Here is a 25,706-nt window from a genome sequence, read left to right as displayed (position 1 = left end):
ACAGAAAAAAGTTAACAAAGACACTATTATAATATTTTATTTAATATAAAAACTCGATTACAAGCTTTTAAATAATAAGAAATTAATTTAAAATTTTGTAACAATAACATTGGTGTCTATTAACTTAAAGACGACTCCAACAATTTTTTTTTATTCAATAATAATTGAAGTATAATTAAGTAACTGTTCCACATAATTTATAAATAAAAAATATCTAATTGAAAAGTGTGTAAATTTTCACAATTAATTTATCATATATATATATCCTTATAAACCCTATGCTAAAGTTGTAATTGCCACCAATCCCTGGTGAAAATTTAAAATGCACCTTCTATGACATAAATATTTTATCACTATTAAATTAAAATAATAAAATTCAAATTTTATTTAATATTTATTAATTATAAAATATATTAAATAAAATAAAAAATAATAAATTTTAGTATTTTTTTATTAATATTTTTTTAAAATGAATCTTAAGATGCTTCATATTTAATAGAGTCAACCTACACAGCAGAAAAAAGCATGATACAAGAACTTGTGGCTGCAACACAAGAAAGATGAGAATTGAGTTGCCACGTGGCACCACTCAGAAGCTACAAGACCTTATCCGACATAATCAAGAATCTAATCCAAACCTGTCTCTCATTGGTGACATATCAGCACATCAAAATCCAATCTCCATTACCACACACTCCCTCCATAGTTCTAATAGCTCTAGTAGAAGTTAACAAGTATAGTGTTAGTGTGAGCAAAGTAGTAAAGAGAAACAATGGCTTCAACACAATGTTTCTTGCACCAACATGCACTTACTACTCCAACAAGAGCCTCATCACAACGCCAAGTAGTGTGCACAAAGCCAAACCAGGTTGTATGCAAAGCTCAGAAGCAATCACATGATGATGCTTCTGTCTCAGTGTCTCGTAGGTTGGCTCTAACTGTTCTCATTGGTGCTGCTGCTGTTGCATCTAAGGTCTCTCCTGCTGATGCTGCCTATGGAGAAGCTGGTATATATCTATTGCCCATTTTCTGATTTTAACTTTGATAGATGTAACTTGTAAGTATCTGATCATGTATTTTAATGTTGTTACAAGTCTATGATGTTAATTGGTTTCTACATCTGATTGATGAAAGGGAGTAGTTGATAGTGTAAGATACTTTATATTGATAGACTGATAGAGTATTTTTCATCATTCAAATTAATCTCAAATGAACTTGAAAGCCTAGTCTCTTGTATGATTATGATCCTTAGTGCCATGTAAATTCTTGGAGTACCCCAAATGAACTTGAAATTGCTTTACTTTGAACTGAAATGACATAGTATGCCTTTGAATATTGTGAATTCTACTCTTTTGTAACATGAAACAGAATTGAGTGATCATTGGATATTGAAAGAATGGTGTTGACAAACAATGATTCTCTTAAAACACCAGTTTAATTTGTCAAGTTTCCATTATCATAACAATGACTTCAATCTCTGACTTTGCTTGCAGCCAATGTGTTTGGAAAGCCGAAGACAAACACCGACTTCCTAGCATACGCCGGAGATGGATTCAAAGTATCAATTCCTTCAAAGTGGAATCCGAGCAAAGAGGTCGAGTACCCCGGTCAGATTCTTAGATATGAGGACAACTTTGATTCAACCAGCAATTTGGTTGTCACAGTTACTCCAACTGATAAGAAATCCATCACTGATTATGGTTCCCCTGAGGAGTTCCTTTCTCAGGTAAACTTGTTCAAAACTAGTACTATTGATTTATAATTAAATGAATGATGATTTCAAATTCTAAAAGACAGTGTCTTTTTTGTTCTTTGCAGGTTGATTACTTGCTTGGGAAGCAAGCTTTCTTTGGGGAAACTCAAGCTGAGGTAAGTGATGAACACTTATTTGTTGTTTGAACACATTTAGTCTGATTTGATTTCATATCCTAAGTGAGTATGAACTTCGATCGAGCAGGGTGGTTTCGACGCGAATGTTGTAGCCACGGCTAACATCTTAGAGAGTGCAACACCAGTGATTGATGGTAAACAATACTATGTTCTATCTGTCTTGACAAGGACTGCCGATGGAGACGAAGGCGGCAAGCACCAGCTGATCAGGGCAACTGTTAAAGACGGAAAACTATACATCTGCAAGGCTCAAGCCGGAGACAAGAGGTGGTTCAAGGGAGCTAGAAGATTCGTTGAGGACTCGGCGAGTTCCTTCAGTGTTGCTTAAGAACTTGGTAGAGAGGGCTATAAATGCTTAATGCTAAATGCTAAATGCTGTATGTAAATCCAACTTATTAAAGTGTTATGTATGTTTTTTTGTTGTTGAACTCTCCTTTTTTTGTCCCCAAGCTTCAGTATTTGAGGGATTTGGTTCAAGTATATGGAAGCTTAATCTTAATCTTAATTAAGCATTTTAGTTTCAATAAGCTGCTATCATTTTATTTAGAAGTACTATGCTTGACAGAGAGCTTAAACCATCTCAATGAGAGTAATACAATAAGTTTCTCCTAATCTTAGTTACTAACAAGAGGAGAGGAAGAAAAAAGAGAAATTCTTGTTTGATCTGAGAGCAAGAAAATCCTTTTCTGCATTCAAAAAATGTTGATTCAAGTATATAGTTCGTAATTAGCATATAGATCTTGATTGAACCAAAAAAAATAATTACTAATAGAACCAATGTTAGAACAAAAATAGAAAAAAAAAGGATTTTTCTTAGTTTAATTAGGGAGTAGTGATTTGAAGTTGTTCTATAATTAGTATAATGTGTTGGAAATATGACAGTATAAGTTATCAATACAAAACAGTCCAAAATAAATAAATCACATTGTTCTTGTGAAAACTTCAAATTTGGATGATGATGATGATTATTATTATTATTAAATCTTTCATAAATTTAACTGATATTACATATATATTTATAAATCTCCTTAATTGTAGAATTACATAACATTCAATATTTCCATAAAAAATAAAACACCAATATTGGAATAACAAATCAAAATATATCTTAATTAGTGTGTATGCAAGGAAGAACAATTGTTCTTGGTCAATATTTACACTAACCAGAAAGTGATTGGTTTAGAAGGTGCTTGAAAGTTAGAGAAGCTAACAAATGCTAAACCTGGTGATGTGGCCACAGGGGTTGCCACGTGGCATCAATGAGAGCCTATAGCACCTTATCCAAACTCAGAAATCTAATCCAAAAACATGGCAATCCCAATCAATCAATGAACCAGTCTCCAAATCCAAAACTAGCCACGCTCCCATTGGCACAGAACAAGTTCCTTAGAGTGTGTGTGAGAGAAAGAAAATGGCTTCCACCCAATGTTTTTTGCACCACCATGCACTCACAACTTCAACAAGAGCCTCATCACAACGCCAAGTAGTGTGCACAAAGCCAAACCATGTTGTATGCAAGGCTCAGAAGCAAGATTATGATGATGCCTCAGCCTCTGTGTCTCGTAGGTTGGCTCTAACTGTTCTTATTGGTTCTGCTGCTATTGCTTCTAAGGTCTCACCTGCTGATGCTGCCTATGGAGAAGCTGGTAGAGTTTTTTCTTCTTTCATTCATATATGCATGGTTGATCAGTGGCTATTTAACATAATGATATCTATCTAGAAAGTTTGTGATGTTATATGGTTAATGCAGAATATATACTTAAAATTCACTAGTGTATGATTTATATATGTGATGTTAGGCTGATAGCAACTCATAGTCTTTATATATGAATTGAAACTATACTCATTTGCATGATCATGACTTTTCATTAAGATGAAACAAAATTGAGTGATATTGTAGTGATATCAGTAATATTCTTGAAACCCATTGGTCATTAAGTCTCTAATATCATGCCAATGATTAAATTATCTCAAAATTTGAAGTGTTTAGGTGTATACCAATAAGTGAATTCGACGAAATTGATTGCTTGAGCAGGTAGATTTTGGCAGTTTTGCATCAATTTTGATTGTTTTGCTTGCTTTCTTGCAGCCAATGTGTTTGGAAAGCCAAAGACTAACACAGACTTCCTAGTATACAATGGCGACGGATTCAAAATTTCGATCCCTTCAAAGTGGAACCCGAGCAAAGAGGTCGAGTACCCGGGTCAAATTCTTAGATATGAGGACAACTTTGATTCAACCAGCAATTTGGTTGTCACAGTTACTCCAACTGATAAGAAGTCCATCACTGACTATGGTTCCCCTGAGGAGTTCCTTTCTCAGGTAAACCTGTTCAAAACTAGTTCTAATTAAATGAATGATGACTTTGGATTCTAAAAGACAAAGTCTTTTTTTGTTCTTTGCAGGTGGATTACTTGCTTGGGAAACAAGCTTTCTTTGGGGAGACTCAAGCTGAGGTAAGTGACAATAAACACTTGTATGTTCTTGTAACACATTTAGTCTGCTGCGAATTAATGTTCTTAGAATGCAAATTAAGTGAGTATGGACTCTGATTGAGCAGGGTGGTTTCGACGCGAATGTTGTAGCCACAGCTAACATCTTAGAGAGTTCAACACCAGTGATTGATGGGAAACAGTACTACTTTCTATCTGTCTTGACAAGGACTGCTGATGGAGACGAAGGCGGCAAGCATCAACTGATCAGAGCAACCGTTAAAGATGGAAAACTATACATCTGTAAGGCTCAAGCCGGAGACAAGAGGTGGTTCAAGGGAGCTAGAAGATTCGTTGAGAACGCCGCGAGTTCCTTCAGTGTTGCTTGATAAACTAGTAAGGAGTTCTTCTACCTGTATGTAAATCAAATGAAGTGGTATGTATGTTCTGTTTTGCTTTGAGTTTTGTCCATTATTTGAGGGAGTTGGTTGGAGTATTTATGTGGAAGCATAAGCATGATTTTCATGGAGTTTGTGAAACTCTTAAGACATTACCCCAACCTACTTTAATTTGTTGTCTGTGATTGCTGATTAAGCATTTCAAGTTGCATTCAACAAACCTTAACAATTCATTTATATGCTTGACAAAGGGTTCAAGACTATGATGTAACTGTAACATGCCTTAAATAGTTGAGAATTAACAACTGTATCATGTTACTACTCCTAAACTTGGTTTTTTGGAAGATGGGAAAAAGATTATTAGCAAAAGTCTTACTCGTGTCGTGTCACGCATCCGTGTGCCTCATAGAAGCATACAAGAAACTTTTGCAACAAGACTTGTTACTAAGAAATTTCTTAATAATGATTAGAACATCATAAGTAGTATTCTTAATATGTTTTTCTGTTATATAATTAAGAAGTATTCTTAAATTATAAAGTAAACTCTCACTTTCAATTATGAAAGATATTAACGTAGACAATTCTAAATTTCTAACCATAAAAATGTAAATTAACTTGATATCCATCAAAGGTTAGATTAGTATTATAAAATTATCAATAATTTATCGATTGTAGGTAGTTTTGTCTAACAAACCCAATCTTTGATGGATATTAAGTTGGTTTATATTTTTTAGGTTTAATTACTTTGTTACTTTTTATAATTTTACCAAATTTTTAATTAGGTTTGTATATTTTTTTGTTTTAATTGAGCTCCTATATTTTTTTAATTTTATAATTAGGTTATTTTTATGTCAAAAATATTAAAATTAATAGAATATTTTTTTCAAAAAATATATGGTTAAAGATCTAGTTAGGTTTTTAATTGTGTACACCTCTAATTTGCAAATAAATATTCAATTAACTCTAACAATTTTTATACTAGAAAGGATCTAATTACAAAATTAAAAACAGTACAGAGACCTAATCAAAAGGAAAAAAAAATAAGAACCTAATTAAAATTTTTTGATAAAACTATATGGACCAACAGAATAATTAAACCTATTTTTTATTGTTAGAATTGTTGGTGTTTTAATTTTTTTTATGGTTAGAAATGATAATTTACTTTAATTTATAAACAAATAAGAATTTCTCAAACATGAAAAATGTGAAAAAATCATGGAAAATAATTAGAAGCATGAAGAGTGAAAAAGGATGAAAGAATGATCAAGTTAATTAAGCATGAAGTGATTTCTTGTTAGATAAAAAATCAACATAACATTATAGTTCTACTAAGTTCTCATCCATTCTCTACACCAAGGTTTATTATTATCCCTTAACACCATATCTATCTATTATTATTTCTATTAGTTGAACCGTCTCAAAATTGCAACACTTTTCGGTTGCATATTCGTACCTTATTCTAATTCCAATTAACCATCATGTGTAACATGAATACATAGCATGAAGTTGACTCTTAGAAACAAAATGTTTGGTCCTCCTACTCTCTTGAAAGCGAGATTATAGATTTATAAATCATTCTCATTTTGTTTATTTTGTTATCTTTCTTTTTATGATAGATTTTATATATATATATATATATATATATATATATAAATAAAGAAAGTTTAACTCGAAGATATGTAGAATTTGAATTTATTCCTTATCAACTATATTTGACATGATCTTTTTTAAAAATTCATTATATGCTTAAATTATTATAGTTACTTATTATTTCACCAATATTCACTTTACACTTTATTATATATGTATAAGTATGGCGTAATTTTTAAATTATGCATTGTCTTTACTTGGAATTATAATAATAAATGGTATTAGAATGTTGAAGACTTCAGAAAATGAATCAAGTTTCGTATGCAAAGAAAACTAAGAAGGCAAATGCGTGAAGGTTTAAGTAGCAAGGAAGGTATATACCGAAACCAAAAAGGAACTGTGGAAGGGTCATAGTTGTCATTTCAAGGTTAGGGACGGAAAGAAAAGAGTAGAAAGCTTTTATCTTTTTAAAATATTGTAGGGACCACAAGGTATTTTCACATATTCGGTGGTTTTCTTCAAGGCTTTTTTTTTTTCAAAAAATATTATTGGTATACTAAAATCAGTCACTAATATTTTTGTGTATATATATATGATTTAATTTATTTTTAATATATATTTATATTTTAATATTATTTTATATTTATGACTAGTTTTAGTGTACACATAACATAATCAGAGATAAAAATAGACAAAATTAAATTGAACTTTGATTTAGAGGAATTTGGTCTATATTGTAAATATATGGCCCAAATTTAGATTTGTTATCTCTGGTAGATTTTTTTTTTCAGGTTCAAGTTTGACCTATTTAAAATTTGACAAATCCACAAATTTATTTGAAAAACTTGTTTACTGAATTATAACTCAAAACAATAAATTAAAAAAAAATAAACTGGCGTTAGATACATTTTAAACTTTATAATTTATAAATCATAATTTATTTATATATCAATCATTAGTCATATATCATAGTCATACTTATAATTTATACACATAATTTAAAAAAAATTATAATTTTAACTAGTTTTAACTATTAATTTTTTTAATTTTATTTTAAATTTATTATCAGTGAATAGTTAAAAGTTTAAATTAAGAATAATTCATTTTTATAACTGATCCAACAAATTTCATAGATTTTTTTAAAAGTCTATGGTTTAGTCTTTTTAACTAATAAATTTTATAAAAAATCCAAAATCTAAATTATTTAATAAAACAAGCTGCTTTGAACCTAACTTAAAACAAGTCAAACTAAGTCTAATTTCGAACAAATTAAGTCACGAATCTCATCGAGTAATTTGACCAATTTTCACTCTTACTAATCTTTATTAGACATTGTAAATCTTACTCTTAATTAGTAATTAGTAATATTTCTTCAAAAATTGAATGGACTTATTTTGTTATAATCGACTAAACTAGTGACATTTAAATTTTTTGTTAGAAACTTAAATTTTATTACTAAGAATTTGATTAATTTCGATTCGACCGAAATAAATTCTCATAACATATCTCAACTTTTTTTTTATGATAGACTTAAATTCAAAACTACTATTAAGATATTTATCATATTCACCAATTCACGTTTCAAAAATCGAATATGATTCTTCCTTAAGTTTCTACAACAACTAAATGGTTGTGAAATTTTCTTTGTAATAAACATGTACTTTATATTTGAACTTGCTAAATTTTTTTTGCAAAAATTTAAATTGTTAGGTAAAGAAATATAAATAATGCTTTTTGATCCATATTTTAATACACTTTGTAAAAGCATTTTGAGGTTGGAAGTCTGAGTAATACCAACAACAAGAGAATGGACATAGCTCATTCTAAAATCTAACTTTTATTAGAAAAATATAGACAAATAAAAATATAATTATGATAAAAACTTACATACAGTTATTTTTATATGAAATTGATAATTAATAATAATTTAATTAAATTTATTAAATTATTTAATAAATTTTAAATATTTATTTTATATAAAAATAACTGTATATGAATTTCTACCTATAATTATAAGTAGTGGTGGAGCTTAGTTAAGACAAGGGGACCACGACTCCCCCAAACTTTTGTTAAAAAAATTAGTAGTACTTTTTTAGAAAATAAAAAATAGTTCAGTTGGCTCAAATACTTTACTATGACTTAAAATATCAAAGTTCAATCTTCATCTCTTGTTTTTATTGCACAATAGTTTTTAGTTTTAAACATTCAAACCTTGTTGGATTTGGACTGAATTGAGTGTATTTGCATTTCACAACTCTCTATTCAATAAGTAACACTCCTTCTATCTTTGAGTTCAAATATAAAAAATTAGGTATTTTTATTTATGTAATTTAATATTATTATATATTTTACTTTTTATTTAATTTAATTTTTTATATGATAAAAAATATTAGAATATTCAATAAGTATTAATATTATTGTGTTTGTATAAATTGATAAAAAAAATTCAATAAATATTATAAATTTTAATATTTATCCTTCTAATTTCTTTTTTACATATTTTACAGGATATATATTCAAATTTTTATATAAAATAATAATGAAAAATCAAAGAATTGATGCATTTTTAAGAGGAATGCTAATATTCAAGAAGGAGAACATATAAGTTTTACAATATCAACTCCTGTAAATAGTTCTTCTACTTTAATGAATAATGAAGAAAGTGAGATACAACCTTCAAATGTTTAAACACTTGCATCTAATGAGTTTGACCTTAATTCTTTAGAATGAGACACTGAAAAATGACTTTAAATTTGGCAATGTCACCTAAATCAGAGAGATGAGGTTAGACGAGCTAATCCTAAATGAAGTCCATATAAAAAACATTTTAACAATTATCTTCTATCTGGTCCTCCAAAAATTTTATTTCAAGCTCTGCCACTGATTATAAGTAATTTGGTCACATAAAATCCTAATGTTATCATATCATGTAAAGAATAATTACTTTCAAACATTCAAACTTCGGCATTAATAAAAAAACATAGGAATCTTTTTACTTTAATACTACATTCATTTCAATACTAAAGTTGCTTAATACTTTAACTAATTAGACAACAATAGTAGATCTCTTATAATGCATAAATATTGACATAAATATAGGTTATGACACAATATAAAATACACAGATATGGATATTTAAAATTTTTATAAGGTATAAGGATATAACATACGTATAAAATATATAATATTTTTTAGATAAATTATAATAACATTTTAATATTTTATTAATATTAAAATATAAATTAATTTTTTAATTATATAAAATATTTAAAATATTTTTTGTTTTAATAATTAATAATATATACTATTTTTAAATTCATGTCAATAATATATATTAAAAATGAGTTATCCTACACATACAAGTCTTTTTGATTTACAAGTCTAATAAGTTAGGCCAAGTCTAACAAAAACTACATTCACCCACTGTAACACACGCGTCACTCAACCGTTTATAAAGCGCGCTCTCACTCACCATTATAGAAGATACTACTTCTTTTTCACGTTCCTCCTTCTCCTTTTCCTTCTCCTCTTTCTTCTTATTCTTCTCATTCTTTTTTGCGTTTCTCCTTCTTTTTTTCGCGTGTTTCATCTTCATCGTTGTTTTTTTATTACTGTTGTTGTTGCTGCATTTTTTTTCCTCTTCTTTTTATTGATTTTGCAACATTATGTATTTTTTCTTCTTTATTTGATTTTTTCTTCCAAAAAGAATGATAAGAAAACGAAATAAGAAGATGAAGAAGAAGCAGTAGAAGATGAAGAGGAGGAAGAGTTTTGAATTATACAAAACTTTCCAGAATAAAAATACACAAAAAATTCTTAAAATACATCAAAATATCTTTGTGTTACACCCAAATTTGCTGCAAATACAGAAAAATATTTTCTCTAATGCTGCATTTTTTCTTCTTCTTTTTTTCCTTATTTCTTTCTTTCTTTTAGTTAAATGACTGTAAGTTCATCCTCTTCCAAGTAATTCTACAGCATTATGTGTTTATTCTTCTTCTTTATTTGTTTTTTTTGTTTTTATTCTTGTTAACAGAGTAAAACAAGAAAAAATTTGAGAAGATAAAATAAAAAGAAAAAGATGAATAAGAAAAAAAAGAAGAAGATGGTGATGATGATAAAAAAAGAAGAAACAGTAGAAAATAAAAAGAGGAAGATAGAAAGTTTTGAATTATGCAGAACTTATCATAATAAAAATACACGCAAAAATTCGTTCTGGTTCAATTGACAATCTGAACCTGAATTATTTATTATCTTCAACAACAAGATAACTAATGATGAAAGAAAAAGAGAAAAAGAAAAGAGGAGAAGAAATTTCAATAAAAAAAAGAAGGAGGAGGATGAGAAGGAAGAGGAAGAGGTGGTCGATAACGAAAAAAAATTACGAAGAAGAAAAAGAAGATGCATAGAAAAAGAAGAAGAAGAGGCACGGGAAAAAACATGAAAGCGCGTGAATATAAATGACTTGTATGAGAAAATGCTTGTACGTGGAGAATAACTCATTAAAAATAAGGTTGGATATGTAATGATATTTAAGTGTGGCGTGTCTAAAAGTTTTATTTTTTATTTTTTATTGAGATACGGTCACACACAAAAGACACACGTATCCGACGAATATTGATAAGTGTTGTGTATAAAATATTTCCGCGTACACAATAAATTAAAAAAAATATCCATACTTCATAGTCTCTTAATCATATAAATATAAATATGTAATCGAATTATACTATAATAATTTTTTTTGATAAATTAAGATTAACCATATTATATATACACAAAGAATTAATTATTAAATTAGTCATATATATATATATATATATATATATATGTAAAGAATTAATATATATACCATGATATAAATTTTAGTGTGTTGATAGCCGTTTTTAATAGAAAAATTGAAAACTATAATCTCATACATATTACTAGAATCTTACTTGCTAATAGTAAATCTCTTAATTATTTGTCAATGAATACTAGAAAGGTAATGGAGAAAAAGAGGTAAAAAAGAAGAAGAAAGAAATCCAGTAGAATAATAATAATAATTTAGGTAAAAAAGAAAAAAGATAAATTTAATAAATAATTATATATATCCAAGAAGAAGGTGAGAGAGGCATTTGGGATTTTCAGGCTGTGTGGTTTTTGCCTTTTGGTAACTGAAGAAAGAAAACAAAGAAGGAACCTCATCAAGAAGAAGAAGAACAACAACAACGAATCAAAACGGTGTCGTTTCACTCACCGATCGCACCTCAACTCCGTTCACGTTCAACTCTCCGATCGTTCTTCTCTGCTGTCTTCCGGTAAGTCGGTGGATCATCACCGCCTTCAATTTCTCTTCTGAAATACTTGGATCTGCAACTTCTACCTTCGATTGTTATATCGCATCTTCTTTATCTTGTTTTGCCGATATTCTCGAATTTGCCTCTGTTTCTTCGGAAAATGTATTTTTCTTTTCTTATTTATTATTTATTTATTTATTTATTAATTAATTATTACTATTATTTTTTATTATTTTATTTTTAATAATAGTTCAGCTTCCGTTTTCGTGTGATGGTTTCAGATAGAGTATGATAAACCTCCGCTAGGATTCTGGTAATCGCTCTGTGTTCGTGGATTGTAGTAATTTGGTAGAAAACCTTGCTGATTTTGAGTGGATTGTGTTCATTTCTTAGTTTAGATTGTAAGGATGTTATAGTTTGCTGATTCTTGTTCAATGGATTTTTTTAGTGTTGTGGTGCTTAATCGATTCTTACTTGCAGGCATTTGTTCCTTGTGGTTTTTTTCAGAGGCGTTTTTTACTTGGTTATGTGATTGTGTGTGTTGTTTTTGATAGCCGCTGAAGAATTATATCTATATATATGGGCTGAGGTTTACTTTTCATGGGAGGTGTGGGGGATGAAGAACCAGCTTTGAAACGGATGAAATTTTCCTCGAAAGGAAAAATTGGTTTGTCTAACGGCTGTTCTTCTGTGGAGCCTGTTGGTGGAGGCTTGTGCAGCGACTTGATGGCTCGGCCCCTGCCGTCCGAAGGGGACGAACAAGTTATTGGCTCCAAAGGGGTTATAAGGAAGGAGGAGTTTGTCAGGATAATCGCAAAGGCGTTGTACTCTCTTGGTTATGGAAAGAGTGGTGCGCATCTAGAGGAGGAGTCTGGGATACCTCTACACTCGGCTGCTGTGAATCTGTTTATGCAGCAAATACTTGATGGGAATTGGGATGACAGTGTAGCTACATTGCATAGGATTGGTCTAGCGGATGAAAGCATTGTTAGGGCGGCCTCGTTTTTAATATTGGAGCAGAAGTTCTTTGAACTTCTAGATGGGGAAAAGGTCATGGAAGCATTGAAGACACTGAGGACAGAGATTGCTCCACTTTGCATTAAGAATAGTAGAATCCGTGAACTTTCTTCCTGCGTAGTCTCTCCATCTCCTAGGCGAGATGTTGCAAGGGTGAGGTCTAGGTCAAAGCTTCTGGAGGAATTGAAAAGAATGCTACCCCCGACTGTAATGATACCTGAAAAGAGATTAGAGCATCTAGTTGAACAAGCCCTTATGGTGCAACGAGAGGCTTGCCCCTTCCACAACTCATTGGATAAGCAGATGTCATTATATTCGGATCATCATTGTGGGAAAGCTCAGATACCTTCTAAAACATTACAGGTTAGAAATGATAATAGGCATGAGCTTTTATTTGTTCTGTACTCCTCTGATTGATGTGAAGATCTTCATTCTTTACTTCTTACTTTTTCTCTATTCCTCACTTTTCCCTCATGTCCTTGCTATGAGATCCTTTTTCTTACAATGAGAATATTCACCTTTAGCTTAAAATAGTGCCATGTCATGAATTATTTGAGTATCTAAGTGACGATGTGCCATTGACTGTCATATGCAGCTTGTAGAAACCACTGATCACATTTACAGCTAAATAGATATCGGATTGAATTTCTGTTTCTATGGTATCATGTATTTTACTATATATAGTGTACATAAGATGCCATTTTCAAATATGCATTTCACTTGATTAGTTTCTTGCTTGATAAAAAAATGTTTCATATATCATTACATGATTTGATGGTAAATTTTATGCACAACTTCAATATTTATAATTGGATTTCTTTCTAAAGTCAAATCTAGAGAGGAGGAAAGAGAGATAAAAAAATGTCTGGTTTGTTCCCTTTACTGTTTAATAACCATACCATTCTCCATTTATTTCTATTCCGTAAGTGGTTTGTATATGTATTTTGATGTTATTTTCTTTTCCTATCACTATTCAAACAGATATTAGAAGCACATGATGATGAAGTCTGGTTTGTACAATTTTCACACAATGGGAAGTATTTAGCTTCTGCATCAAATGATCGATCTGCAATAATTTGGGAGGTAACATTTGACATTGATCTGACAATTTTTATCGTGGTCTTGTATTTTCTCTTGTTTTTCTAATTGCTTATATTATGTGGCTTATTTTCTTAGTTTATCATTAATTCATCATGTGCCAATGTTAGATATTATGCAATCTTAACCCTGGCTGGTTCCCAAGCCTGGATAATAGGAGGGTTGTGTCAGGGCATTGACCACTTCTATAAATCTGTTGTGAACTTTTTATGGCATGTATTAGAAGGCACCAAATGGTGATTAATGCACAAGAAATGAATTCTCTCTGTGCCTCTCACACTCACACACAGACACACATGAAATAAGGCTTATTGTTATTAACGCAGATCATTTTTATTTTTTTGTCAAATAGGTTGGCATGAATGGCGAGCTCTCCGTAAAGCACAAACTATCTGGTCATCAGAAATCTGTTTCTTCTGTCTCATGGAGTCCTAATGACCAAGAGCTACTCACATGTGGAGTGGAGGAGACTATCAGGCGTTGGGATGTCTCCACTGGTAAGTGCATCCAAATTTATGAAAAAGCTGGGGTTGGCTTAGTCTCCTGTACGTGGTTTCCAAGTGGGAAATATATACTTTCTGGCTTAAGCGACAAAAGCATTTGTATGTGGGAATTAGATGGGAAAGAAGTGGAGTCTTGGAAAGGTTCAAAAACCCTTAAGATTTCTGACTTGGAAATAACGGGTGATGGGGAAGAGATTATAAGTATTTGTAAAGACAATGCCGTGCTGTTGCTCAACAGAGAATCAAAAGATGAGAGATTTATTGAAGAGTATCAGACAATAACATCCTTTTGTTTATCAAAGGATAGTAATTTCTTGTTGGTTAACCTTTTGAACCAAGAAATACATCTCTGGAACATTGAAGGTGAACCTGAGCTTGTTGGCAAGTACAAAGGTCACAGGCGCAGCCGATTTGTTATCAGGTCTTGCTTTGGTGGACTTAAGCAATCCTTCATAGCTAGTGGAAGTGAGGATTCACAGGTATGGATCTTACATTATTAATCACAGATATAGTTCTTAATGATTGGCAGCAAATTGAGATTCTTCAGGTGCTTGTATGTGTACATAATGAGTTATGCCATCAAAAGGACATGTTTTTAAATTTGGTATTCCACTTTTTATTCTAGTAATCTATTGCGACAATCATTAAAGTATTCTGTTTCTTGAATATCGATATCATAGATGCCAACCAAACAATGCTTATGTTACAACTTCCAAATCATGATGTCCATATTTTAATGTCTGGAAAAATACTTGCACAAAAAGATAAGGCATTTTGCATTATTAAACCCAGGTGCAAATTTCTTTCCACCATTGTAGGTATACATATGGCACAGAAGCTCAGGGGAGCTTCTAGAAGCATTGCCTGGACATTCAGGAGCTGTCAACTGTGTGAGCTGGAATCCGGCAAACCCTCACATGTTAGCCTCGGCTAGTGATGACCGGACAATCCGGATATGGGGCCTAAATTGTCTGAATGTAAAGTACCCCAATGCACACAGCAATGGCATCCATTACTGCAATGGGGGAACATAGAACAACAAAGTCAAGACTCATTTCATTTGATTTCTCTTTTCTTCTTTATCATTGCAATTGTGTAAATACCTTTACTTATCACCACAAGTAGAGACATTCATATCAAACATGCTTGTGACTTTCCATATTTCTCACAATAAATCCATGTTCTATTTACGCTTGACTCTTTTGGGGGGGCTTATTAAAAGTTGATGATTCCAGAATGAGTGTTTTTAACTTCTAAGATTAGCAGATTTTAAGTTACTTACCTGCTAACATTTATAGTGGTTTAAACTAAAGTAGTCGTGAATTTCCTTTATTATAGGCGCATACATTGAACCAGTTTTGGAATTTTGGTAGGGACATTAATATTCTTATTTTATTTGAGGTGGTGTTTCTTTTATAAACTTTCCGTGCAAGGTTGAGTGCTAAAACATGATTTGAAGAATGTCGAATGATGTAAACTGCAAAAACATTCTTAATTTTGATGGTGTATTTGGTATGGAGTAAAAAGAGATGTAAATTATTTCGAAAAAAAAAAGAGATGTAAATTATTTACAAGAAATTAATTTGTGAAATTTAACTTTCCAATTTTCTTATGCCGAATACCTTTTGGGCTTTGGGTTGGATTGGATAAAGAGCAAATATTTGTTTTTATATAGTTTATTTTAGAATTTTATGAAAAAAGAAGCTAAACACAATAAAAGTATGTTTTTTAAGTTTTTAACTGTTTTTTTTTTAGTCTAAGCTAGTTGACTCATTTGTCAAATTGTTTGTTTTAGAATAATTTACTCAAAACAAAATTGTGAAAACTAATTTTATAGTTTGAAGTATAATTTACAAATAGCTATATAGTCTAGTCACAAATTAATCTTCAAAAAAATTGTCTGATATTTAGTTTTTAATTATCAAAATTGATATTTTAATCATTTTTAAAAAACTGTCTTTGGCAAATAATCATAAGATTAATTTGTTTAAATTTTTTCAGTAGATCTGAAAATTTTAATGAAGAAAAGGTTGGATATTAGTTTAATAATTAAAATTAGTTGAAAATCAAAATATTCTATTGAAAAAATGGTTGATGATTAATTTGAGGTATTAGTCCATCCAAATTAATATCTCATCCATGGAAATATGGAATTGTGTATAAATCAATAAAAAAGTTATTATTGTATTGAACGGTATTTATATCTAAGTGAGTAATATATCAAATTAATCTTTGAAAATTTTAGACAATTTAATTTTCAACAAATTTTAGTTACTAAGCCAGTTTGGTAAATAACTTAAATAAGTTTTTTTGAAAAAAAAGCTTAAAATATAAGTACTTTTATTAATAACAGCTTATAAATAAGTTATTTTGTATTTAAATTTTTAGTTATAAAAATACTTATTTTAAAGTTGTAGCGTTCGGGTAAATAACTCAAAAAATATTTTTTTTTACAAAAGATAATGAATATTAAAATAACGATAATAACAAATACTTTTCAATATTAAATGTTAATTTTACATAACCTAATCACTAATATTGTGTATGATATGGTAGGTGAAAATAAAAAATGAATATAAAATGTGTGTCAATGTATATTTTGTTGCTATTTTTTATTTTTTTCTCCTATTAGAACTCTCTTCTCTTTTATTGTGGTCAAGAACTTGTTATAATTAACTATGAAAATAATAGCAAACTATAAAATCACATATGAAAAGAATAAAACTAAAACTGAAATTTCATACAACAGTTAAATATAAATTTAATAATAAAAAATAGAGTGATAAAATGATAAAAAAATACTTAGAAGGAATATATGCAGTATGTTGTTCAAATGTAATATTGTCTGAAAATGGTGGTGGATGATCAATACTTCCATCACATGAATCATTACGTGAAAATGGTGAGGTTTGGAACATTGCGTGAAAATGATGGTGGAATTATGGTGAAAAGCCAGTACTTCTAGCAGACCTTGCGTAAACTGGTGGTGAAGGGTTAGTATTTTTCACAGAGAGTGAATAAGGAAAGTAAGTAGATTGTTTTTGTTTTGAAATTAATTTTTTTTAAGTAAGTGGTAGAATGATTTATCGAAAAGGAGAGAAGTCATATATTTCAACTTTTTCAAGAAGTTGCAAATTAATTTTTTGAAAAGTTAAAATTTTTGTCTAAAATGGTGTCAAACACGTAAATCGTGACTTTTCATAATTCAAAAATAAAAAAAATAGCTTCTACTACTTCCCAAATGGGTTCTAAATTCATCTCTAACTTTTTTATTTTATTAGACAAATCAATTCTCATGTCAAAATAAAAAGTTAAACAAATTAATTTTTTTCGTTATTCAATAAAGATATAATAATTTTTTAAAATTTTAAAAATTCTCAGATTAATTTTTTCATATGAACGAACTAGGGGCAGAGCTTAGTTGAGACAATTTAGGACCACGACCCTCCAACTTTTTTATAAAAAATTAGTAATACTTCTTTGAAAAAAATTAGTTACTCAAATACTTTACTATGACTTAAAACACTCAAGTTTAATTCTCATTCTTGCTTTTATTGCACAATAATTTTTAATTTTAAACATTAAAAACATGTTGAATTTGGATTGAATTGAATAGGCCTTTGTTGACTTTCACAACACATCAAAACTAAAAGATAAAATCAAATCAAATAAAAAAATTATCTAACACAAAAAATCATATAACAATCAAATCAAATAAAAAAGTTATATAACAAAAAAGATAAGAATAAAAAAGATCTTCTAATAAAATAAAAGATAAAAATTATTCGTTATAAAAACACGCTGCTTAGCAGCTTCTCTATCTATTCAACAAGTAACACTCTCTCTACTTTTGAGTTTAAATATAAAAAATTAGGTATTTTTTATTTATTTAATTTAATATTATTTTATATTTTATTATTTATTTAATTTAATTTTTTATATGATAAAATATATTAGAATATTTAATAAGTATTGATATTATTGTATTTGTATAAATTGATAAAAAAATTCAATAAATATTATAAATTGCTAAAAAGTAAAAAATTTAGTTCTGATTCAATTATTAAAAATTTTAAGTTACTAAAGACTCAAAGAGTACCATTATAAATTATTTTATATTTTTTATTTATAAAATTATTTATTTATTATCTTATTAATAACAAAATAATTATATTTATAAATTTAATTTTAATATAAATATTATTATTAATTTTTTTGCCCCTTCAAAATTTTGTTTTAAACTCTGCCACTAGAATGAACAAAGATTTAGAGGCTAATTTAATAATTAAAATTTGTTTAAGACTTAATAAAATATCGTATCAAATATTTTTTAGGAACTTATTTAAGATATTACCGTGTGGCAGTAAATAAATATCTGAAAAAAAATTCTTCGGCTTAACCAAAAAAGAGTTTGTTTCCATGTTGTAAATGGAGAGGTAAATTTTACTCGAAAAGGAAAACGAGAAATAAATAGAGACATAGCGAGAGATGAAAGGACGGAAAAGGACCTTGCTTCTGTCTCTTTTCAACCAAAAACGAAAAACCGAGGGGATCGGGTACGGGTATTCCTTCGGTATATACTATGAAGCCCACGCTGTTGTCAAATATCAACGACGAAGAAAAGAAGAAAAATTCATACACAAAACGCATAGCACAACCATAACTCACAACTTAGCCTCTTTTTCTTCTTATTATTCTTCTCGTTTTCGATTTCTTCACTTGAGCTCATTCTTCTTCTTCTTCTTAATATTTTGACCGGAAGTAATGACGAAGAGAAAGGAGAAGAACAAAGGGAATCCACTTCAGCGTCAGAATCCCAAGGTTGAGGAAGTTACCAGGATCCGCATTTCACAGATTCTCGAACAGTTTCGAGCTTCCAAAGATGAAGGTCAGTTTCACCGTTTTGTGTTTGAAATTATACTGCACTGTTTTTCCACCCCTAAAAAAGTTGGACTTTTACAGTTCTTATTGGTTATATGCATTCCAGGTGTTTGTTGTTTTGTCAAATTTTGAATTGAAATTTGGATTTTTTATTTTTTATTTTTTTCCCCGACTTGCAGCGTACAAATTTGAAGCTGGTTTGTCGAATGAAGACCGTGCTTTGGTGCATCAATTAGCCCAGAAAATGGGGTTTAAGTCTAAAAGTTCTGGGTGAGTGATAACGGGAGCAACATACAAAGTTATCTCCATTCTCAAGTGGATTGGTTGCTAATAGAATGTGATTTGTTTGGTTTTGTGCTTATTTTTTTAATGTCAAGTTTCGTGCTGCTTTTGTAGGTATGGGAAAGAAAGGAGGGTGGCTGTTCATAAAATAAAAAAGAAAGTTGAAACCAATAATGGGTTTGGGAATCTTCCTTGTTTTGCATTTTCTCAGGAGGCAAGCCAGGTACTAGGTAATTTATTTGCCCATTATCCGCCTGGTGATGGAAGCCTGTGGGAGATGATTGGAGAGGATAGTGACTCTACTGAGAAATTCAAACCGAAGAAAGATGACATTTTTGCTAGACCTTCTATGTCGAAAGCTGATATTGCTAAGAAAATGGAAGCCCTTAACTCTAGAATCATGACAACCCCAAACCTGAAACAGGTCCATTCTTATTCCTCCCTTTTGTAGTCAATGGCAATATATACATTTTGTTGGTCGGATGCTTTTCTGCCATCACTCTTATTATGTAGTATGTGTGTAGTCTTCTTAATGATTCATTTACTTGATTTCCATTCATTCAGATCACTGAAGATAGATCTAAGCTGCCGATTGCATCCTTCAAGGATACCATTGTGACAACTATTGAATCTCACCAGGTTAATTTACTATTTTGCTTTGTAAAATTGCCTTAGACATGCTTCTGCTTGATAGCTCGCTTGCAAATTGAACAATAATGAATCTTATCTAATATTGTTAAGTAAGACTTTTTGTTTTAAATCTATTTCAATATAACAATTGATTTGAATTGAATTTGAGGATTAGATTTTGGTATGTGGTTTGGTCTTAATATTCTTTTCTTCTATTTCAAACAGGTAGTTCTGATATCTGGTGAGACAGGTTGTGGAAAGACTACTCAGGTTACCAACTCTTTGCTTTGCCTTTAATCTTTATTATGGTGCAACTATGTATACATAAATGTCAACTACTCTTTTCAAAATGATAATTTTTTAGTCATATACTATTTTTGATGATTGGTTCATTAGGACATTTACTGTGTTAGGTTAAACATTTCCCTTTCCCTGTCCTACTGTCCTACTTAACTTGAAGTTGAAACATGACTCAGGTTCCTCAATTTATTTTGGATCATATGTGGAGTAAGGGTGAGGTATGCAAAATAGTTTGCACCCAGCCTCGACGTATCTCTGCAACTTCAGGTGTGCATCATTTTCAAACTTGGCTTTCTCAATTTTCATATTTTATACTTTATTGACATTTTCATTCTTCTGTTTCTATGTCTAGTGTCTGACAGAATAGCCAGTGAGAGAGGAGAGGGTATTGGAGAAAGTGTAGGATATAAGGTAATTTTATTTATATATCGTGTGTTGATGCGATACTCTATGCGCCCAATTTTTAAGATGTTTTGGTCTTTCAACCTTTTCATACATTGGTTGCTTGCATCTTATTCTTAGTAGCATGTTACTAGTTTTATTTGTGGTTTGCACCTTATACATTTAACAAACAATCCAGATACGACTGGAAGGCAAAGGTGGAAGAAACTCATCAATTGTGCTATGTACTACTGGAGTTCTCTTAAGGGTGTTGGTATCTAAAAGTTCTTGTTCATCAAAGACGGGGCCCATAAGGGATGACATTTCTGGCATTACTCACATTATAATGGTACATATTTTTGTTAATTTTTTTTCTCGTTTTATTTTTTAATATTTGGGTAGAGCACAATTGTATGTATTTTAGTCTTTGGGTAAAATACCTTATATTCTCACTTCTATACCACAACTGTTCAGTTTGAGTTATTAGGATGGCCGAAGATATTTGTTTATTAGGTATGATTAGTAAGATATCAGATGCGCTGGTCACCTGGAAATGCATATAGCTAGTGAATCCATTAGAATCTTAAAAGTTACATTTGAAAATCCGTAAATTAGATTTGCAGAGCCACATCATCATTTTATTGTATTGAGTTGAACTTAGATTTTTGAACAAGTTCGCCTTTTGTAATGAGTGAGGTCACAACTGATTCTATCATTGGTCAATAACACCGCAATTGCTATTATATGGATGGTGAAAGTAGAAATTTTTTATTGTTATTCAACTTATTCTATAATATTAGAAAGTTATAACTGGTGTAACAGTTACATAGTGCTGAAAATTGTGTGTGAAAACTGATTATAGGAGTTAACATACATAGAGTGGTGACTATAACAATACAGACCAAAAGCAAAATTCAGTATGACCATTGTCCTTAAGATGGTCTCTACAGAAGTTTGTATACACCAAAAAGAGAAAAACAAAAAAAGAGGGGCAGGGGGTGCTCTGATGCTAGCTGTAATACTTTGTTGAAGGGAAATGATTTTTGAAATTTTCCTATATTGCTTGTGAGAACTGAAGTGGATTCAAATGTCTTTATATATTGTGTCATCAAGAGTCTTGGTGTGTTTGAAACATGTAATATGCATCCTTGGCCCTTGCCTTAGGCAAGCGTGCATTGGAAAATGAGGTGACATTCATTTCTTGTTCAGGATGAAATTCACGAAAGGGACCGATACTCAGACTTCATGTTGGCAATCATCAGGTATACCATTGAAAGGAACTCATTAGCCTTTATATGTTCGTGAGAGTAAAAGCAAGTGTATAATTTCTTGTTGCATATATAAGGAAGATTAAATTGGGGTTGTAGCTTAAACTTGTTGAAGATATCTTACTGCTAAAACTAATGGCTCAAGCTATTAGGGTCCTGTTGGTCCTTAACAACAATGGCAATTTTTTTATGCTATTCTGTCTTACAATCCTCCATCATAAAGGGGGGAGAAAAAAATCTTAGTTTCTTGCTTAAGTTGGTTCTCTGAGTTTTTGGTCTAATATTCTGATTTTTGGTAACTTGTATGCAGAGACATGCTCCCTTCATATCCTCGTTTACGTCTGGTCAGTTCAAAGTTATTTAGTTCGCATATCTTCTTTTCTATTACTCTCATCCAGTCAAGTGTGTATTTAATTTGGTTATGTCAGTTCCCATCATTGACCAATATCTTTAACCTCTATTTTCTTGGTCACTTTAATATTTACAGGTACTTATGAGTGCTACAATTGATGCTGCGAGATTTTCTCAGTATTTTGGTGGATGCCCAATCATCAATGTTCCGGGATTCACTTATCCGGTATCTACACAGTTGTAGATTTGGATTAATTAATATTTCATACGTTGCTGCGAATGCGATGTCTACCTGACTAACTGTTCTCTCTTCAGGTCAAAACTTTCTATCTGGAGGATGTACTTTCTATTATAAAATCCAATGATGGTGGTAATCATCTTGAAGATAATACCACATCTGAAACTCCAATAAACAACTGTGAGCTAAGTGAAGAAGAGAAGCTCTCTATTGATGAAGCTATTAATTTGGCTTGGTTTAATGATGAGTGGGAGATGCTGTCAGAGTTGGTTTCTTCCGAAGGAAGCCTGAAACTGTTCAATTACCAGCATTCGTTAACTGGCCTTACTCCATTAATGGTGTTTGCCGGAAAAGGTAGGGTGGGTGATATGTGCATGCTCTTATCATTAGGGGCAGATTGCCATTTGAGGTCCCATGATGGAAACATTGCTCTAGAGATTGCCGAAAGGGAAAACCAGCAAGAAGCAGCCGAAATACTCAAAAAGCATATGGATAATAATTTTTCGAACTCCATTGAAGAGAAGCAGTTACTTGATAAATATCTTGCTACGGTCAACCCCGAACTTATTGATGAAGTTCTAATAGAGCAGCTGATAAGAAAAATATGCGTAGATTCAGAAGATGGAGGTATCCTTGTCTTTCTCCCAGGATGGGATGATATAAACAGAACACGTGAACGATTGCTTGCGTCCTCTTTTTTCAAGAACCAATCTAAGTTTATGGTCATAGCTCTGCATTCGATGGTTCCAAGCATGGAGCAGAGGAAGGTATTTAAGCGCCCACCTCATGGTTGCCGCAAAATAGTTCTTTCAACCAATATTGCTGAAACAGCCATCACCATTGATGATATAGTGTATGTCATAGATACAGGACGAATGAAAGAAAAAAGTTATGATCCTTATAATAATGTCTCAACTCTTCAATCATCTTGGGTTTCAAAAGCAAGTGCTAAGCAGCGAGAGGGGCGTGCTGGCCGCTGTCAACCTGGTATTTGCTATCATCTGTATTCAAAGATTCGAGCAGCTTCTTTGCCAGATTTTCAGATTCCAGAAATTAGGAGAATATCTATCGAGGAGCTTTGTCTGCAGGTACTCATCTTCTCCAATTGGTTACATTATGACATTAATGATTACTATATTTCAGGATAATGGTAAAATGTTTTCTCTTTTATCACCTAAAAATGCAAATTTTAAGAATGATAAAGTGGCCAGTTAGTAGCTTTTATATTCTTCACCACGGACATGGAATGGATTTTATATCACACAAGAAGATTATAATTTTCCCTTTACATTTGAGTTGTTCCTTTTTTGGGGTGATAATAGGTGAAGTTGCTTGACCCAACTTGCAAAATAGAAGAGTATCTTAGCAAGACATTAGATCCTCCGGTTTTGGAGTCCATACGTCATGCAATTTTAGTTCTACAAGATATTGGGGCATTGTCTACAGACGAAAAACTCACACCGCTCGGGGAGAAACTTGGTTCTCTCCCTGTTCACCCATTAACTAGCCGTATGCTTTTTTTTGCTATATTGATGGACTGTCTCAATCCGGCTTTAACGGTAGCATGTGCATCTGATTATAGAAATCCATTTACACTTCCAATGTTGCCTGAAGAAAGGAAGAGAGCTTCCGCTGCCAAGGCTGAGCTCGCTTCTCTATATGGGGGCTCTGGTGATCAATTCGCTGTTGTAGCTGCATTTGAATGCTGGAGTAATGCAAAGAATATGGGTCTAGAATCCCGCTTTTGTTCTCAGTATTTTGTTTCTTCGTCTGCTATGCATATGTTATCTGGCATGCGGAAGCAACTTCAGAAAGAACTCGTTCGAAGTGGCTTTGTTCCTGAAGATGCTACCAGTTACAGCATGAATGCGCATGACCCTGGTGTACTCCATGCAGTTCTAGTCGCAGGTTTGTATCCAATGGTTGGGAGATTTTCGCCGAACAAAAAAGGGAAAAGGGCCATAATTGAAACTGCTGGTGGGGATAAAGTTCGCTTGCACAATCATTCCATAAATTTTAAGTTGTCGTTAAAGAAAAACGCAGAGCACACGTTAATTGTGTATGATGAGATTACTCGCGGCGACATGGGAATGAGCATACGGAACTGTACAGTTGTTGGACCACTTCCACTCTTATTACTTTCAACAGAGATTGCTGTTGCCCCAGCACAGGATAATGATAACGATGGGGGTGATGGAAGTGATTATGACAACGATGACGATAATGATGAAGAGAGCGAAGATGAAGATGAAGTCAAACTTGAAGACGCAATGGAAGTTGATAACAAATCCAGTGGTGACAGAGAAGATAAGATTATGTCTTCTCCTGAAAATATGGTCAAAGTAATCATGGACCGGTGGCTTTATTTTGGTTCAACAGCAATCGATGTTGCTCAGCTTTACTGTCTGAGAGAGCGATTATCAGCAGCAATTCTATACAAAGTAACTAAAAGCAATTTCATTTATCTTTGTTTTTTCTATGTTTTTACTTGCTTCAGTCTTTTGGTGCATTTTATTTCATAGTAGTTTACATTTTCAGGTGACACATCCAAAAAATTCTCTTCCTCCAATGCTAGGGGCATCTATGCAGGCTATAGCTTGTATCCTGTCATGCGACGGGTGTTCAGGTTTGCCGGTGACATCGGATGGCGTGGACACACTGGCTACTATGGTCAATACAACATATTTGGGCAAGCCAGCTCCGGGAACAAGGCGACTGGGGAAGAAGCAAAAAGGGCAGTCTACAGAACATATAAATTCCGAGGGGAGTCAAATCCCTGGGCCTTCTAAAGGCAGCATATCTGCATCTTAGGAGCTCCCCGTCACATGATAGATTTTCAATTTTAGTGTGCTGTTTTACAATATCATCGTTCATATGGAATGTTGGTAGAAAATGTTCAACACAGTTGTGTTCAGGTTATATAGAGAATACCAAATGCCAACAAAAAGTTTAAATTTCGGTTAGCAGACCCACGAGTTTTATGTTCATTCAGCGGATATATTAATGCTGCACAATTCGGGGAATGGATTTTCAGTTGAATTAGGAACATTTTTTATGGAATGCAAAGTCTTTGTACGTAGAAGCCATCATCTGTATTAAAATTCTTCATCAACTTTTTGACTAGTATGGTAATATCTTGAATACGAAATAATAATGAACAAAAAATAACAA

The 25,706-nt window shown here is 31.5% G+C and overlaps 4 protein-coding genes across 6 annotated transcripts; all 4 read left to right on the top strand.

Annotated features, from left to right (window-relative positions):
• Positions 1–683: 683 nt before the first annotated feature.
• LOC130940823 (oxygen-evolving enhancer protein 2, chloroplastic-like) lies at positions 684–2,417 on the top strand. The gene is made up of 4 exons (XM_057869070.1): positions 684–1,007; positions 1,494–1,726; positions 1,819–1,869; positions 1,958–2,417. The coding sequence occupies exons 1-4, from the start codon at positions 773–775 to the stop codon at positions 2,216–2,218; spliced, it is 780 nt and encodes a 259-aa protein (XP_057725053.1). The 5' UTR covers positions 684–772; the 3' UTR covers positions 2,219–2,417.
• Positions 2,418–3,210: 793 nt separating this feature from the next.
• LOC130940824 (oxygen-evolving enhancer protein 2, chloroplastic-like) lies at positions 3,211–4,991 on the top strand. The gene is made up of 4 exons (XM_057869072.1): positions 3,211–3,536; positions 3,980–4,212; positions 4,296–4,346; positions 4,451–4,991. Exons 1-4 carry the CDS (start codon positions 3,302–3,304, stop codon positions 4,709–4,711), a joined length of 780 nt encoding a protein of 259 aa, XP_057725055.1. The 5' UTR covers positions 3,211–3,301; the 3' UTR covers positions 4,712–4,991.
• A 6,431-nt stretch (positions 4,992–11,422) lies between these two features.
• On the top strand, positions 11,423–15,394 carry LOC130941014 (WD repeat-containing protein 26 homolog). Of its 3 annotated transcripts, none has more exons than XM_057869357.1 (5): positions 11,423–11,607; positions 12,141–12,966; positions 13,585–13,686; positions 14,054–14,683; positions 15,023–15,394. In XM_057869357.1, the coding sequence occupies exons 2-5, from the start codon at positions 12,187–12,189 to the stop codon at positions 15,236–15,238; spliced, it is 1,728 nt and encodes a 575-aa protein (XP_057725340.1). In that variant the 5' UTR covers positions 11,423–11,607; positions 12,141–12,186; the 3' UTR covers positions 15,239–15,394. The 3 variants fall into 3 exon arrangements, with proteins under 3 accessions (XP_057725340.1, XP_057725341.1, XP_057725339.1); XM_057869358.1 differs by having other exon boundaries at positions 11,439–11,607; positions 12,094–12,966; XM_057869356.1 differs by having other exon boundaries at positions 11,439–11,607; positions 12,067–12,966.
• Positions 15,395–18,757: 3,363 nt separating this feature from the next.
• LOC130941186 (DExH-box ATP-dependent RNA helicase DExH6) lies at positions 18,758–25,631 on the top strand. Its single transcript, XM_057869601.1, has 14 exons — positions 18,758–19,092; positions 19,265–19,355; positions 19,482–19,791; positions 19,932–20,006; positions 20,223–20,267; positions 20,474–20,564; positions 20,650–20,708; positions 20,878–21,027; positions 21,888–21,940; positions 22,257–22,290; positions 22,434–22,523; positions 22,613–23,623; positions 23,858–24,976; positions 25,074–25,631. The coding sequence occupies exons 1-14, from the start codon at positions 18,969–18,971 to the stop codon at positions 25,344–25,346; spliced, it is 3,525 nt and encodes a 1,174-aa protein (XP_057725584.1). The 5' UTR covers positions 18,758–18,968; the 3' UTR covers positions 25,347–25,631.
• Positions 25,632–25,706: the final 75 nt, after the last annotated feature.

The sequence above is a fragment of the Arachis stenosperma genome, chromosome 7, assembly GCF_014773155.1.
Source record: "Arachis stenosperma cultivar V10309 chromosome 7, arast.V10309.gnm1.PFL2, whole genome shotgun sequence".
Classification (NCBI taxonomy): Eukaryota; Viridiplantae; Streptophyta; class Magnoliopsida; order Fabales; family Fabaceae; genus Arachis; species Arachis stenosperma.
The sequence above is the reverse complement of the archived record's forward strand: the minus strand, read 5'-3'. Positions and strand labels throughout refer to the sequence as shown.